Source organism: Oncorhynchus tshawytscha, linkage group LG14 (genome assembly GCF_018296145.1).
Source record: "Oncorhynchus tshawytscha isolate Ot180627B linkage group LG14, Otsh_v2.0, whole genome shotgun sequence".
NCBI lineage: Eukaryota > Metazoa > Chordata > Actinopteri > Salmoniformes > Salmonidae > Oncorhynchus > Oncorhynchus tshawytscha.
This window is the reverse complement of record NC_056442.1, coordinates 19,521,313-19,538,899: the sequence shown is the minus strand read 5'-3', so window position 1 is coordinate 19,538,899 and position 17,587 is coordinate 19,521,313. Positions and strand designations below refer to the sequence as shown.

Genomic DNA, 17,587 nt, shown 5'->3' with positions numbered 1-17,587 from the left:
GAGTTTATTTAGAGTGTAAAAAAGGTATTTCCATTCCACCCGGTCAAACGCTTTCTCCGCATCCAGGGATATAATGGCATCAGAGGTATTGGCGACAGAAGGATTATTTATAATAATAAATAATCATCGAAGATTGAAGAATGAGTGTCTATTTTTAATAAATCCTGTTTGATCCGGAGAGATAATTGATGGGAGGAGTGTTTCCAGACGCCTTGCCAGAAGTTTGGCTAGAATTTTATAGTCAACATTTAGCAGGCTAATTGGACGGTGTGATACACAGTCAAGAGGGTCTTTGTTTTTTGTTTTTTAAGTTAAACGTTCCTTATAAATAATTGGGCAATACAGCGTGTTAACATAGATAGCCTATCCCTTTTCAGTTTGTTCTCATGTGCGGTGTAGGAAATAATTTCACCTCTGATATAAGATTTGACAGTTTCCCAGAGTAGACGCAGAGATGTTTGGGGTTCTATTTGTAATCATGAAAAAGTCAATTTGACTCAAAACAAAATGTACTAAGTGTTCATTACTGAGCAGTTGAGTATTTAGCCACCATGGCGGTCACAGATTGTCAACAGTTTGAAAGACTGCTTCCATAGTAACAGGGGCGTGGTCAGATACAACACTTGGATTATATGAACTTGAAGATATGGAATGGAGAAGCCTGCCATCTACAAGGAAGTAGTCTGTGCATGTAAAAGTGTGCTGAACCAATGAGAAAAAAAAGAGTATGCTTTTTCATATGGATTAAACATTCTCCAAGGATCTGAGACTGCGAATTCAGACAAAGGTTCGGACAACTCTAGGTGAGGTTGATAAGGTGGTAGGTTTAGTGGAGGATCGATCCAAATGTGGGTCTAACCAACACTTAAAGTCAACGCCTAAGATCAACATCAGAGAAGACATATTTGAGAGTGTAGAGAAAACCGATTTGAAAAAAATCCTCATTGTCCCAATTAGGAGCATTAACTAATATTAACAAGAAGTACATTCGTATTGAGCAGCCTACCACTGACAATTATGCATCTTCCATGGGGATCTGCGATCACATTAGAACATCTAAAAGGCACCGATCTGTGAAGTAAGATAGCCACCCCTCTTGCCTTACTCTGAAATGAGGAATGAAACACCTGACCCACCCATCTGCACCTGAGACTTGAGTGTTGCGATACCGTCAGATGAGTTTCTTGGGGAAAGATGATGTGAGCTTTCAATTGATGAAGGTGGTGTAGCACCTTACTACGTTTAACTGGGTTATTTATGCCCCTGCAGTTCCAAGTAAGAAAATTAAAGCCGTTCCCTCCAGCCGGATGGGCTACACTAGGCTGAGTCATGTCTTAAGAGAGAGAGAATGTGTAAAGGACAAGATACAATGTAAACTAAAGATCCTAGTTGAACCTAAAAGCTCAAATTTCAAAAACAAAAGACAAGCGACGAAGCACGAAAAACACATAAAAACTATATAAAAATAAAGAGGGAAAAACCCCTTCCCTCACACCCTCCCTTGCCGAAGCATCTCCCCAACGGAGATGTAAGCAAAACCCTAAATACAAAAAAAGTTTAGAGCAAAGCATGATAACTCTTACTCTGTGCTGCCTGAGATTTGTGACCATTTAACCAAAGTAAGCCAAACATACATAGATCGGTCCCCAGTAGAGTCTACAGAAAACACACCTTGGTTAAGAGAGGTTTAACAGCAATTCCCGATGGAAAAACTACGACTGAACCATGAAAACAGCCAGATATTGGCATTAGAGGCGGCAACCTGCTTTGGAAATAAAAATAAATAAAAAGAGAGTGACATTCAAATGTCGATGAACCCAGCAAAGTTGGCTTCGCTTGCCAACCAGTCTGCCAGCCGGCCTGCTAAGAAGACCAGCTAAACAACCATTTGTTCCACACCATGCGGTACAACAGCCGCTTTCACGTTCTTGTTGATGAAATGGGCCGCTAAAGCCAGGTCCTCGAATCTGTGCGTGGAGCCGTCTGGTAAAGTCAGTTTCAGAACCGCAGGGTAGATGAGGCTGAACCTCACGCCCGGGCAGGCGCGTAGCTGATGCTTCACAGCTCCAATGCTAGCCTGCTTCTTAGCCACAGCTGTGGTGTAGTCCGCAAATATCGAGACTCTTTTACCCTTGGAGAGGAGAAAGGATGCTTCTTCCGGTCTCCTCAGTATGTCATTGCGGACGTGAAAGAAATGCACCCTGATGACAAATGGTCTCGGTGGTTCTCCATCCCAGGGTTGGCTACGCAGAGTGCGGTGGGCCCGGTCTAGCAGTGGGTTCTCATCCAGACCGAGCAGCTCCTGAAGCAGCTGGGCCATGAACTCCGTGGGTCTTGGGCCCTCCACTCCCTCCGTTATTCCCAATAGACGAATGTTGTTCCTCCGCATTCTACTTTCCATATCTTCGCATCTATTGTCGAGGTATGCCACCCTAGTTGTTAATGAGCCAATGTTAGCCTCTAGCTCGCTAATGCGAGTGCTGTGGTCTGTAGCACCTCGCTCCAGCTCCGATAAGGCCACTTCATGTGCGTCGAGCTTACTCTGTATACTCTCAATAGATTTTTTTAAAGCTCATCTTTGACCATTGATATCTCTGACCTGAGATTGGTAGAGAGAGAGTCAATTTTGCTGAAAATATCAGTTTTGGGGGTGCCTATCACAGATTGTAGCATCTCCACAGTCAGTGTTTCCGTGAGGCCGGTTTTAGCAGCATCCAGTGGCGGGGGTGAATCAAGAAAGGACACGGGCTTGCAGACTCAGTTTTTGGCCGAGTAGACGACATTACAAACTTACATTTCTCAAACTTGATCTGAATTGTTTAGGGGTCACTTCAGACGCCTGGCCAAACCAAAATATATACAATTTCGTAAGGTTAAATATATAAATATGGTCACTAACTCAGGAGCGATAAGGAAACGTGTTCTACATCCTTGTCTTCCAACAGTTGCTCCCCACACTACGGGAGGTTTGACGTAATTCAAGAAGTTTACTGACCGCCCCTCTCCCGGATACCGGAGAATCAAATACCTTCCTCACCTCTGCCATGAAATCCTCCAGATGACAACAAATGGTGGATTGTTGCTCCCAATCTGCCATACCCCAGGAGAGCACCCTTGCTGACTTTAGCGTAATAATATTTGCTATCTTCGACGGGTCCGAAGGGAACGAAGATGGCTGCAGCTCAACATTAAGGGAGCACTGAGAAAGAAAACCCTGGCAAGTTCCAGGATCTCCAGAATATCGCTCCGGAGGAGGTAAGCGGGGTTCTCGGGGAGCCGGGGTAGGCTGTACAAACCCACCACTGATAGTACTGGGTGGTTGGGAGGTCTCGGAGGTGGCAGGCTGCCTATGAGCTAAATCATTGATTTGCTCCATGATAGCCTTGAACCCTTGGTCGTGATGTTCCGTCAAGGAACGAAGCCCTTCCAAAAGGTCCAGCAGTAGCTCCTCATGCCTCCCAATGATGACTCCCTGCACGGAGACAGTATAGCGGAGCTGGTCCAAGTCTGCTGGGTCTGTCATGGCCAGTTTGTACTATAAGGGCACAAGCCGAGACCCAGATGCAGACACAGGAAGCAGATGGTTTGAGTCTTTGATATTTATTACATCCAAAAGGGGTAGGCAAGAGAATAGTCGTGGACAGGCAAAAGGTCAAAATCAGTTCAGAGTCCAGGAAGTACAGTGTGGCAGACAGGCTCGAGGTCAGGGCAGGCAGAATGGTCAGGCAGGCAGGTACAGAGTCCAGAAAACAGGCAAGGGTCAAAACCGGGAGGACTAATTAAAGAGAAAAGAAAAGGCAGGAGCGCGGGAAAAACATGCTGGTTGACTTGGAACATACCAGACGAACTGGCAAAGAGAGACAGGAAACACAGGGATATATACACCAGGGATAACAAGCGACACCAGGAGGGGGGTGGAGACAATAACAAGGACAGGTGAAACTGATCAGGGTGTGACAGCCAAGACAGTCATGAAGAGGGCACAACAAAAACATATTTGCCATGGGTCCTCAGATCCTCAAAAAGTTCTACAGATGCACCATCGAGAGCACTGGTTGTATCACTGCCTGGTATGTCAACTGCTTGGCCTCCGACCGCAAGGCACTACAGAGGGTAGTGCGTAGTACGGCCCAGTACATCACTGGGGCCAAGCTTCCTGCCATCCAGGACCTCTATACCCAGTGGTGTCAGTGAAATGTCCTAAAAATGGTCAAAGAATCCAGCTACCCTAGTCATAGACTGTTCTCTCTGCTACCACATGGCAAGTGGTACCGGAGCACCAAGTCTGGGTCCAAAAGGCTTCTTAACAGCTTCTACCGCCATGCCACTCACGTCCGTAGCCATGAAGTGCTTTGAAAGACTGGTAATGGCTCACATCAACACCATTATCCCAGAAAGCCTAGACCCACTCCAATTTGCATACCACCCAAACAGATCCACAGATGATGCTATCTCTATTGCACTCAACACTACTCAACACTGTTCCTTGGAAAAAAGGAACACCAACATGAGAATGCTATTCATTGACAACAGCTCAGCGTTCAACACCATAGTACCCTCAAAGCTCATCACCAAGCTAAGGATCCTGGGACTAAACACCTCCCTCTGCAACTGGATCCTGGACTTCCTGGCGGGCCGCCCCCCGGTGGTGAGGGTAGGTAGCAACACATCTGCCATGCTGATCCTCAACACTGGAGCCCCTCAGGGGTGCGTGCTCAGTCCCTTCCTGTACTCACTGTTCACCCATGACTGCGTGGCCAGGCACGACTCCAACACCATCATTAAGTTTGCAGACGACACAACAGTGGTAGGCCTGTTCACTGACGAGACAGCCTATAGAGAGGTCAGAGATCTGGCCGGGTGGTGCCAGAATAACAACCTATCCCTCAACATAAAACCAAGACTAAGGAGATGATTGTGGACTACAGGAAAAGGAGGACCGAGCACGCCCCCATTCTCATTCTCAAATGGCTACCCGGACTATTTTTATTCTGTGCCCCCCCAACCCCTCTTTTACGTTGCTGCTACTCTCTGTTTATCATATATGCATAGTCACTTTAACTATACATTAATGTACATACTACCTCAATTACTCCGACTAACCGGTGCCCCCGCACATTGGCTACAATCTGCATTGTGTCCCGCCACCCACCACCCCCTCTTTTATGCTACTGCTACTCTCTGGTTATTATCTATGCATAGTCACTTTAACTCTACCTACATGTACATATTACCTCAATTACCTGGATGAACCGGTGCCCCCGCACATTGACTCTGTACCGGTACCCCCTGTATATAGCTTTGCTACTGTTATTTTACTGCTGCTCTTTAAATCTTTTTTTAATTTTTTTACTCATCTATTTTTTACCACTTATTTTTCTTAAAACTGCATTGTTGGTTAAGGGCTTGTAAGTAAGTTCATTTCACTGAAAGGTCATTTCACTGAAAGGTCATTTCACTGTTGTATTCAGTGCATGTCACAAATACAATTTGATTTGTTTATTCTATCAGAAAGGCAAAATAAAGTCACAAGTTTGAACTCTATTTACACAAACAAATCAAACCAGCTTTTTGTACCAACCCCACTGTCAGAGAGATGGGTGCACATTTTAATTCCAAAACGACATTCACATCATGGCACTGTGTGTGTTGCACTGAGAGTATTTGGATAGAGAAACCACACCAGGTGCTCATTCCGATGCCAGCTGAAGAACTGGAGAGACAACTATCAACCATCTAAACAGACAGCAGTGTAAACAGATAGCAGGGAAAGACCACACAGCACGCATGGGCTAGTTCACCCGTAGTCCTATCTCACAGATGGAAAGAGCGGATCCTGCTTAATTCAACTGTTCATGTGAAATCAACAGACTTTGAGATCAGTAAACACATGGACACATCTACACGTGACGTTATAATGTACATCATCTCATCTGGAATACGTACATACCATATAGCCGGGCCCTACTACATCCTGATCCTCCATAGACAGGCTGAAAAGTGTATACTGGGGGGGAAAAAGGGGGCGGGGGGGCAGTAGAACTATTTAGTACAATCTGATAATAACATCAAATTGTAAATAAAATAACGTGGTTATTCAATCTGGAATTGAACAATAACATGTAGCCTAATAAAAGGTATTGAACAGGCATCGCTATAATGAATCTTAAAATCGGAGATTGACGAGGTTAGAGGCGTGCGTGACGCGTGTAGCTGTGGCAGACACTCGTCGACGGAGAATGGGCGAGAGAGAGCGCGCAGGGGAGGAACTAAAATTAAAAAAAAGTTTAACTAAAAATGGCTTCCTTGTCTTTGGAGTCTGCAGAACAATCTGAGAATAGCACGGAGAATCCTACCCAAGAGGCCGCTCCGGTGAAAGAGGAGACGGATCCGGATGAAGTTTCGGAACAATTGCTAAAAACTTTTCAGAACTCGGCGCTTAGCTTTTCGACCGATCAAGTAGCATGTCTGTGCGAAGCCCTTCTACAGGCAGGCAATGTGGATCGCCTGTGGAGATTCCTATCAACCATCCCTCCTTCGGCCGAGCTGCTACGTGGCAACGAGACGTTGCTCAAGGCCCAGGCACTGGTCTCTTTCCACCGGGAAGAATTCAAGGAGCTGTACGCAATATTGGAAAGCCACGACTTCCACCCGAGCAACCATGGGTTCCTGCAGGACCTCTACTTGCAGGCGCGCTACAAGGAGGCGGAGAGGTCCCGAGGTCGTAGCCTGGGCGCCGTGGACAAGTATCGGCTTCGGAAGAAGTTTCCCCTGCCGAAAACAATCTGGGATGGAGAGGAAACGGTATATTGTTTCAAGGAGAAGTCTCGCAATGCATTGAAAGAGTGTTACAAAAGCAACAGGTACCCCACTCCAGACGAGAAGAAAAACTTGGCCAATGTGACTGGACTCTCCCTCACGCAAGTCAGCAATTGGTTCAAGAATCGACGGCAGAGAGACCGAACCCCGTCTGGTACCAACAGCAAAAGGTAGGCTATGCATTCCTTTCTACATTTGTAACCAAATACCCCATTAAAACCTTCCATACACGATTGCATGTCAAACATCTATGTCAATATGGTTCGTTTTATAATGAACACAATTGTTTATGTACAGTGTCATTTGCAGAGTTGTTTATTTTTAGCAAGGCAGCCAGACTATGGGAGTACATATAGCCCATACTGCTGCACACGGCACACACTAAGACATTGATTCATTTGACACACAATGTTCACCGAAATTCTCATGATCAGATAGGTAAGAGTGAGCGCTAGAAAGTAGCCTAGCATGGTGACATATATGGATCTGTCGACTGCAATATTATTTTAGTGCTCCAAACATATTTTGTGTGATGCAGACTTTTCTGAACCATGGTCTCAACTGTATGGTTCATGTTCGACATATTTAAATCAAATTCCATCAATCCCTGCAATAACTACATTTCAGTGCAAGGTCTACACCTTGTTGTATTCGGCGCACGTGACAGATAAACTTTGATTTGATGTTTATGAATGACAGCACGCATGAACTCTGACTGTGATAACGCCACACATGTGGTAGAGAGCACGACTGGGAGAAAGAGCATGTTGCTTTGTTGTGAAATGTGAGATCCGGGCGCCCATTGTGGCTCAAGTTTCCTGAAATTCTGCACGGCAAAGTCTCCCGGCGGACCTCTGCGCGCTCCCGAGGCCCTGCACCGCTGGGAGAGCAGGGGGTGAACAGAGACCGAAAGAGAGAGGAAATGGTGTTGGGGAACAAAAGGAGAAAATAATATATTTCAAACCGTAAATGTCTTCAGCTCTCCTGTGCCCCGTTTGGCGTGCACATTTAAAAACCCATTACTTTTTAAAATGTTTTGTATATATATTTGTTATACTGTTGTGTGTATAGGTTACATACAGTATGCTAGTTTTGGCCAGGGAAGTTGGCAGTTTCCAAAGCTACACAGGAAATTGGGGGTTTTCGTGTGTCAGTTGTTGATGTCCTTTATTCCCATGTGTGGAGAAATAAAAACAGAATGCCGATCATCCCCCATGCAGTCCAGTCTTTATCTTATATCTAGGGGGCTGTGGTGGCTGGGGACAGTATATCAGTTGTCCATTGTTCTCTGTGTGACCCACACTGCTTCAGTGCACCAGGATATTTCAGGACATACACATCACAATACGGTGTCAACCATAGGATCAGGAGAGATTGTCACTGACGGTTATTGATTTACCATACGTTATGTGTACTGTAACATTCTGACCCCTTTCCCCTCTTTTTTTCCCCCGTTCCATCGGGCAATCCTTGCCCTCTACTCCCCCTTCTTCTTCCATAAGCTGTCTCTTTTCATTGTCTCACTCCCCCCACGGTTCACTCACCTTATCGTTCTCTGCTCCTCCCCTGTTTTCTCAGTGAGTCCGATGGCAACCACAGCACAGACGATGAGGGTGACGACATCTCAGACAAACTAGAGGACATTGTGGGCTCCACAGCCTCCATCATCTCCCTCTCTGGTACCCCCTGCAGCACTGGGGGCCAGATCTTCCTCAACGGGGCTGGTGGGTTCCTCGCCGCCTCCCACCCCTTACTCCTCAATAGGGGCTCCCTGATCTCCGGGGCAGGGGGTGGCGTCATCATCAACGGGCTGACCCTGAGCGATGGTCACACGGTTACCCTCAGCCCCATATCGGCTAACTCGCCTCTGCTCTTGAATGGAGCGCAAGTCATATCCAAAAGCAGTGCGGTTGTGCAGGATATGGGTCTGGAGGGCCAGGGGGTTACAGCCATGGAGGCCCAGCCCAGCTCAGTCATCTCCCTCCCCCTGACAGAGGACTGTAAGATGGACAACGTTAGCCTGACGAACCCCTCGACTATCCCCACCCTGGACTTCATCAATGTCCCGGAGGGGATGGTTCTCAAAGCCGAGGACATCCAGACAGTCTCTCCTTCCCCCTCTTCTTCCTTGTCTTCCCCCTCAACATTCTCCCCCACCTCCCTCCCCTCCCTGGTTCTGACTCAAAATGGCCACCTCTCCGACACCCTCCCGGCCTCTAAGTCATCCCCGGGCGTGGTCATCTCCAGCCCTGTAGTGAGCCTCCCCAACCAGCAGGGGGAGTATGTTGTGTTTGCCACAGCTGGTTCTCAGCTCACCCCCTCCAGCTCCATCTGCCAGGTGGTGTCATCCTACAGCTACTCCAGCCCACAGGTATTCTCCCTGCCTCAGGTGGTGCCCTCCATCCAGGGTGTCCCTGTTTCCCAACTGGTCCAACACAACCCTGGAGGCCAGTGTCCCCAGTTAGTCCCTGTCCCCCCCCTCACCTCCTCCCTCCCCCAGGGCACCCTCTCCCAGTTCCAGGGCCACCAGACTCTGAACGTTGCCCCCCACCTCGCCCAATCCCTCCCCCAGCATCATACTGGTTCCTCTACATTGGGAGCGGGATCCACCATCCTCTCCCTGTCCCAGCTCACCAATGGACAGCTTCCCCAGGGACTCACACTCCAGTTGGGTGACCAGACCTCAGCTACGATCCCCACTCTGACACAGATCCAGTCCCCACTAGGCCATCCCCAGATCATCTCCTCCCCTACCCAAGTGGTTCCTGTCTCCCAGTCCAAAGAGACAACCCCAGCTCAGTTGGTTTCCCTGCCCCAGCTGGTGCCTGTCTCCTCCGCGGGACAACTCTCCTTCCCTCAGGTCGGCCCGGCCACCCCTTCTCTATCTGGAGGGGCTTTCCAGATCCTAGCCTCGGCCACTGGAGGTGGGATGCCTCAGGGGCCCTTTAGGATAAACCAACTGGGACCCCTCCAGACTGTAGGCCCCCCGACCAGCATGGCTCCTAGTGTCCAGCTCCTCAACTCTGGGGTCATTCAGCTCCCCTCCGCCTCGCCAGGTAACTTAAGACTCGGACACACGGTGACGACTGTCGATAGGTAGTGTCGGCAGTAAACTTTTTTGTTGTTCACATCATATCGATCAACCGCTGATCAGATCACTGGAACACTCCAAACCACAAGATGGCAGTAGCTTTTCTTTAAGCTTTGTTTGGCTTTTGCTAACTGGCAAATGGTGATGCTAAAATTAGCTAGCAAGGGAACTGGCACTGGCCATGTGGGATAATGGAGAGTGAATAACATTTAATAATTCATCTTGCTAGCTCAAACTCTAGGCAGCATTCATACTTCTCCCTACAGTTTCAGTCATTAGCGTCGCCAACGACTACCCCGTGAAGAATGCTGTGTTTTTAACACTTAGAAACGTCAATAATCATCGCTTGCAGTACGGCTTTTCGAAACACATGGCCCTTATCTTTCATCAGCGAGAAAGAACCCTTCAAATAAAAAAAATCTACATATTGTAGCAATTTTGTCCAAATCCGTACAGCTGTGTGTGCGCTGTGTGTGCTGTGTGTAACTTTAACCCTATCCAGTTGTGTATCAATTTAACCTTTTTTTGTTTTTGTTTTTAGAAAGTTATTTATCGCCGATATGAAATATAAGGTTCCTTATACTTCCAAAACCGTACCATGAGTGACAATGTTTAGATTGAGCATCTGGGCTCTTTATCAAAGTCCCCTGTACAGAAGACACCTTCATCCAATGACTCTTATGTGTAATGTAATGGAACTGAGAGTCATGATCTCTAGATAGCTAGCTTGGTAAAGCAGCTAATGTTGTGTGCATTGTGCTGCACTTACCACCCCATGTGTTTCATATGAAGTGTTGTGTGACTGCCTGGCTTAGTTGGCAAGCTAACGTGGGGCGGATATCTTGTGCCTTTTAAAAAAAGGTTTTGTTGTCTTCTGTCGACACACTCCTTTTCAGAGAAGCCTCCCAATATGGCGTCTGGAGTATGGGTGTGTCGAAAGGAAAGGAGTGGGCGTGTGGAAAGGAGTGGATGTGTGAAGTGCTCTGCCATAGGTTAGGCGGTTTTGATTGAGTGGTGTTTGTTTTGTCCCTCCTGTTTCTTACCGCGCTACTACCGTACATTAGAGCTATAATACCGCGAGAGATTCAACTTCTGTTGTAAAGCCAGAGGATGAGTCTGATTTCACTGTTAGTTTTCCATAAATAATTGTACATTTTCAGTTCTAATTGCCGATTTTGTTTTTTTATTTAAAAGTGATGAGGGGTGTACTGTTGCTTGGTGCGTTTTATATGCTCGTGCTTAATGACTGTCCCCCTGATATTAGGTAGCTTCTTCTTACGCCGTTGCTGGTTAAGCAGGAGCGAAAGGCACTGTGTCCCGGTTGTGTTTCCGTTCATGCCCTCCCCATTGCATAGAATTTATTTTCACGTATCAATATGAGTTATTTCTTGTGTAGGTTTGCTATCCTACTTTAAATAAAATCATAGGGGGGGGGCCATGTTAGCTACCACTGGTGACACAACCGTGGTATCACGGGCAGAACCACCCAAATATTGGTCTCGGGTCGGCAGGCAAGCCCATACAACACTGGTGCCCCTATCGCCGGCTTATTGACTCGTCGTGCAGCCCAATCAGCCACGCAAAATGGTCTTGAGTGGCAACAAATCTGCCCAGTTATCTGATTCGCTTTCCATACACCCACTCCTATCGATGCATCCACTCGCCCATATTCCGGTCGCCATATTGGACTGCAGCTACCCATAGTTGCCTTTTCGGATCCCCCACAGGGGTTCCGTGCACTCTGATTGGCTCAGATGAAAGTTGTGTTGAAACGGCAGGTTCATCAGTATCAGATCGGTACGCAAAGGGTTGTCTTTTGTTCTAGCGAGATAAGGAAAGCCTCATACTGTGCTATCGGCAGTCAATCTTCTCTGTGTCTGACCTATTACTAAGTCATTTGCTTTTTAGGACAAATTTAGCTATCTCAATGTTGTTGATGAACTGCTAACAAATATTTTTTTCACTACTACTTCCTCTCCACTTCCACCTCTCCTCTGTCCTGTAGGGAATCTCCTCTATGGTGGAAGCCCCATCCTGAGTTACCAGAACGGCAAGCTGATCCTAACTATCCCGGCTGGCATCCAGTTCGGCAGCCTGCCCATGAAACCCGTCCCTGAGGCTTCTACCCACCACACCAACGGAGTAGGCCCCGGACTCACACTCAACCCTGTCATCCACCCTACACCTACCCTCATCCCAGTCTCCACCTCTGTCTCAACCTCCAACACCCTCCAGACGTCCCCCCTCTGCTTCATCAACTCCTCTCCGCTCTACTGCACTCATGAGACGGGTGTCCCCACCAACCAGCCCCTCTCCACCACCTCCCCACACACCCTGGACCTCTCTGCCACCCACACCCCTCCCAATGCCCTCACCCCAGAGAGCATGCTCTCGCTCAGCCCCATGTGCAGCGGAGTGACCCCCACCACTCAGCTCTCCCAGACCACCTGGAGCCCTGTCCCCCTCTCCACCTCTGCCAGCCTGACTATGTTTGATGTCCGTGGGAAGGGGGATCTTCCCGAGGATCCGGCTCTGCTGGGCCTACCTGGAGGCGAGGCACTGCTACTGGGGAGCCCCTCTCCAGAACAGGATGTGGACAGGGTGTCGCCATTGGGGGACCCAGAGGAGATGGATGGAGAGCCCAAGATCCTCACCCAGCTACAATCAGTCCCTGTGGATGACGAGTTGGGGCTGTAATCCAGTCCCAGTCCCAGTGTCCCCCCCCAACCCACATCACGATAAAATCAGTCAGCAAGACTACATGTTACGGAACAACCTCAGTGCTCCCTTGGATAGGTTTCATTGAAGAGTGGACTGGCTTTGACTCGTATGAGAAATGTGCTTTGACTCAAAAAAATCCTAGGCGATGATCCTTTTGGATAAACCGTCACGGTATAGGCTGATTGTACGCAACATGGAATGACCTGGAGGATGGCCTTGCATATAGGCTAGCCTGTTACCTGATTTATGTTACACAACTGTCCACTGCTTGGTTTCCACAGTTTTAGAACTCTTATACTGTTGTTGTCTGCCTCCCATAAGCCAAGAGCCCTTCCTGTGTCACAAAATCTAGTCCGAGACAAAATGGAGGAGCTGAGTCAACCGTGGGGAGTGAAAGTCTTAATTCTCCAAGCAAGGCACGGTTCCTTTTACTCGGCAATTTCTAAGGACATTCTGCGGCTTTTATGCACAGACGTGCCCGTTTCAGCCAAGACTATTTGTACTACAAGGGAATGAATACCTTGGGTTTTAGTTGGCGTTGGGTTGAGCGGTACACCACGGCCAGGTTGTCTTGTTTAAGTCTCTAAACTCCGCCAAATGCAGACGCAGCCAAGCATTAAGTCCTGTTGAAGTTGGACTGTGTGGTTCTGAATGGCTGCTCACTTTGGTGCTGCTGAGTATTGCACAGTTTAGCCTCAGTGAACGCAAACAGAAAGTGGGCTGACCGTGACACCAGAAACCCCCGAACACTCTAGCATCGAAATGGACTGTGTACTCCTCTCTGTCAGCAGTGTCGCCACGTCAAAGGGCACAGGCTCCTCATTTAACTACAGGTTGGCATGCAATGCTAAGCTCTGTCACGTCTGAGGTCTGTAGGAGGGAATGGAGTCACCTGGGATTTTTTTTGAAAACAAACATCTTTTTTTTTAAACTTTTTTTTTTTTACTCTCTGCAATCAATGCACGGTCCTCTGTAAATATGACCACGTGACATGTATTACATATGTAAGCCAGTCTAATTAGGATAGACCAAGCTTTAGTGAAGACAGGTTTCATACACTGTCTAACGCGCGTGTACACTACACACTCTGCTTGACCACATGGTGCGATATTTGCGCCACAATCATACACTACTACATTTTTTAAAATATTTTTTAAATTTTATCTTACTTTTATGGGTTTGAGCTCGACCTAATAAGTGCCTTATTATCTAGTTGCTGAGGTTGTTGGGCCAGTGTGGGTTTTACTGCCTTTGGATCTTCAAAGTGAAGAATGTGTTCTACTCTTCACAAAATGAAGCACCATTGAGACAAGCAACTTCCCACGTGGATGTCGAATATGACTTTTGTAATAACCCATATCCCTCGCGAACTCCAGAGAAACGTAACGTGGCGCCCTTGGTTTGTACGGCCGTTGCTCTTTTAGCATCACTAACGCCTACCATGACATAATCCCCATTGGGAACTCCCTCCTCATTGTACGTTTTGCACATTTTCGTCCGTGTCATGTTTACGCCTAAGGTGATGGCCAGATTCTATTCTGTAAAACCTGCTGCCTTTTCTCTGTTCTTGACGAATTGCACTCACTGATCTGAAGGGACGGGATAGGTCGAATTAGCTGGTTAGGTTGAGTTTCAAACAGCCTCTGTCTATCCTGATATCAGCAACAGTGAGTCATGAAGCGCTGAGAGCAGGTGACAGGTCTCCTAGAATGGAATGGTATCCAGCGAGACTCGGTGCAGTTGTTCTCGCCATTAACGTACAGTACTCGCCATCTCTCCATAACCAAAGCACAGATGGCAGTTCTCTGGCCAACAGTAAAACAACGCTATTCTTCAGTGTCACTCCCAACTGTTGTGTTTTTATATTTGTGTGTTTTTGTTTATTTTCTGTGTGTATTTAAAGCATGTATTTAAAGCATGTATCAATCATTTTCTAGTAGTAACTTTGAATACTTTGAATGGAGAGGAACAAAACGAGCAGTCCTTGTAGAACACATGGACAAAGGAAAAAGCATCAATGGACCTTCCCAGGGGATGGCTGGTTGTACAGTCTCAGAATGTGTAGCTAATGATAATCACCACTTCTCAAATGATATTATACACTTTTACAATCTGAATAGGATGTGAATACCCATCAAAGGAATGTTACATGTTGAGTTAAAAAAAAAAAAAATTAATCGGTGTTTGGAAATGTTTTGTTGGTTCTAAGGCATTTCTTCCATACGATACAGTGCACGAGTTGGAGGCTAAAGGGAACGTGTGTTTTTGTTTGTGTATCCCACCACTTGTCTACATGTAGTGTTTTTTTTAGTGTGTGGCGCTCCAATGGCTGTTAGTGTCAGGTGCAGGAATTTGTAACACACACACAACCTCCAGCTGAGTTATCCAAAGATGTGTTTTTTAAATTTTTTTAAATGTACTTTTTAAGTGAGTAAAGGGATTATTAGATTAAAAAAACAAACATTTGAGGTTGGTTTTGTACTGAAAGGTATTTAATTTTTTATATGCAGTTTTGTGATATTCTAATAAACTATATAAAGAACATTTATTTGTTTTTGGGGTGATTTTTGTGAATGCTTCTCTTTAAATCTCCCATGTGAGATTTATGGGTCATGGGGGAACAAACTATTGAGTGCCTACACTACTAAACCACGTTAGAAGCGCTTTTGCAATTTGGTTAGTAAATTAGATTTAAATACGCTTGTTTGAACAACACAATCCTGCTTTCTCTCTGGATGAATGCTTTCTCTGTTGTGTACCCAATCAGGTGTGTCTGTTTTTGTAACCCCCATGCTCTCAGGTTACCTGAGTTCAACATTGCCAGGGCGGAGACAGGGTATGAATAAGGAGATCTATATATACACATTCATACAGACTTATTCACCCGACAGCAGCTAACATTCTCTACAGACACTCAAGCTATCGCTAAAACATTTCCCTTCAGAGAGTTGTGAAAGGTCACAGAGGTAGGCCAACTAACCTTTTGACCTCTCGTCGTGCGTGGGCTCCATCTCCGTGGCAATGGTCTTCTCGGCAGAACAAGTGGCGTGTGTGTGCGAGGTCCTTCTGCAGAGCGGACGCATGGAGAGCTTGACTGGCTTCCTCCGCACTCTTCCCCCCTCTTCCTCCTCTTGCCTGGGGGGTCTGGAGAGCGTACTGAAGGCACGGGCTGCCGTGGCCTTCCATCTGGGGCGCTTCTCGGACCTCTACGCCCTCCTGGAGGGCTTCCCCTTCTCCAATCGCAGCCACCCCCTGCTGCAGCAGCTCTGGCTGAGGGCACACTACCTGGAGGCCGAGTGCCAGAGAGGGCGCCCCCTTGGGGCTGTGGGGAAGTACCGCGTACGCCGTAAGTTTCCCCTGCCAAGAACCATCTGGGATGGAGAGGAGACTAGCTACTGCTTCAAGGTACAGTGAATTAAATCTGCTACGTTTGAGTTAATATAAATAATATTTAATATTTTACTGCTTCAGAACATTTTTGCAACAAAATGTCCCTAGGGATTTAGGGGCTCTTGGTCCATAATTAAGCTAAGTCCCTAGGGACATGTTGCCAAAATGTCACATAATATATGTTATAGATAGGCCTTGGTCCATGATTAAGCTATCCATAACATATTATATGTTGCATCCGAGTTTAGACAGACAAAAAAGATGAGGAGATGAAGGCTCCTGTGGAGTCAAGATGGTGTATGTCAAGACAAAAGGACTTTTCTACCTGGAACTCAAGTCTAAAGTGTCTTACTCTGTCTGCTTCAAATGTACTGAACGGTGCAGATGAAGGAAAGGAAATGAGCAGAGGCCTCTTACGGCTACCATGAACTTTAAATCATTATCCTACTTGTTTCATCAATCTGAAGGGAATGTTCCTCTTTATAGGAGAAATCTCGGAGTGTGCTGCGCGAGTGGTATTACCATAAACCGTACCCTTCACCACGTGAGAAACGAGCGCTTGCAGCCGCCACCGGTCTCACCACCACCCAGGTGAGCAACTGGTTCAAGAACAGACGGCAACGGGACCGAGCAGCTCACGGTACTACCGGGTGAGTCTTCACCTTCTCTGCTCTCCCTCGAATACGTTTCACGAGAAAATGTTCATCCCTCCTTTAATTTCTAATGTTTGTCTGGCAGTCAATCCTCTGTTTTTGCTTTAGGACAGTATTACATTTCATTTTGCTGTGGACCACCACTGCCCTCTTTTGGCATGACCAGAGAACTGAAATGTGCTCTCTCTCCTCTCAGGGAACAGGATGCTTGTGGACCACTTATTGGCTCCAACAGAAACCCAGGAGCACCATACCCGTCCTCTGACAATGATCTTTCATCTCCAGGCACCCCCAGTCCCCCCTTCTCCTGCCCCCAACCCCCACCTCCTGAGCCATATGGGTGGGGGACAACTCTGAATCTCTCCACTACCTGAGCCATTATGTATAGTATGTTCACTTCAGAGGCAATACTATTCAGTTGTCTAGCCAGAAATGTGAGAGAGCAATCTTTTTTAGTAACTTAGTGACACCCTGTATGCAAAATTGTTAAGTGTTTTAAATCTGAAAAAATAAAATGCAGTTTAATAGAAAAGTTGTCACCTAATCATTGACACAATGTTTAAAACGCAGCACTCTGGCAAGATGTGCTGAATGATACCGATGAAAATACCACTCCATAGCTAAAACCAAGACATGCCTGACACCTCTTGGGGAGAAGTAATGCCTACGCAAGTTTTCAGTCACTGCCATGCTCTGTGAATATAACCTTCGATGTCATCTGTGAGCTTACTGCACGAAACCAAGTCTCAAATCTGACATTCACAGGAATCAATTGTTGGCAAAAATCACAACTGATGATCATGATTATATAGCATAAAAAAAAAGGTTTAAGTCAGTGTGGTCTTTATCCTTAAGAACGTCAATGAGAATATAATTCAGAGAAAGGCACCTTCCAGTTTTTCCCATGAATGCG

General features: G+C 46.7%; 2 protein-coding genes across 2 annotated transcripts; both read left to right on the top strand.

Annotated features, from left to right (window-relative positions):
- Nucleotides 1-6,233: 6,233 nt before the first annotated feature.
- On the top strand, nt 6,234-15,173 carry LOC112266745 (homeobox protein SIX5). Its single transcript, XM_024444511.2, has 3 exons — nt 6,234-6,989; nt 8,398-9,875; nt 11,916-15,173. Exons 1-3 carry the CDS (start codon nt 6,298-6,300, stop codon nt 12,605-12,607), a joined length of 2,862 nt encoding a protein of 953 aa, XP_024300279.1. The 5' UTR covers nt 6,234-6,297; the 3' UTR covers nt 12,608-15,173.
- A 299-nt stretch (nt 15,174-15,472) lies between these two features.
- LOC112267550 (homeobox protein six1a) lies at nt 15,473-17,200 on the top strand. The gene is made up of 3 exons (XM_024445770.2): nt 15,473-16,036; nt 16,508-16,671; nt 16,871-17,200. The coding sequence occupies exons 1-3, from the start codon at nt 15,653-15,655 to the stop codon at nt 17,046-17,048; spliced, it is 726 nt and encodes a 241-aa protein (XP_024301538.1). The 5' UTR covers nt 15,473-15,652; the 3' UTR covers nt 17,049-17,200.
- Nucleotides 17,201-17,587: the final 387 nt, after the last annotated feature.

Coding starts and splice junctions, on each gene's coding strand:
- LOC112266745 (XM_024444511.2), top strand. CDS start 6,298: ATGGCTTCCTTGTCTTTGGAGTCTGCAGAACAATCTGAGAATAGCACG. Junction 6,990..8,397: donor TCTGGTACCAACAGCAAAAG/GTAGGCTATGCA, acceptor CTGTTTTCTCAG/TGAGTCCGATGGCAACCACA. Junction 9,876..11,915: donor GCTCCCCTCCGCCTCGCCAG/GTAACTTAAGAC, acceptor TCTGTCCTGTAG/GGAATCTCCTCTATGGTGGA.
- LOC112267550 (XM_024445770.2), top strand. CDS start 15,653: ATGGTCTTCTCGGCAGAACAAGTGGCGTGTGTGTGCGAGGTCCTTCTG. Junction 16,037..16,507: donor AGACTAGCTACTGCTTCAAG/GTACAGTGAATT, acceptor TCCTCTTTATAG/GAGAAATCTCGGAGTGTGCT. Junction 16,672..16,870: donor GCAGCTCACGGTACTACCGG/GTGAGTCTTCAC, acceptor CTCTCCTCTCAG/GGAACAGGATGCTTGTGGAC.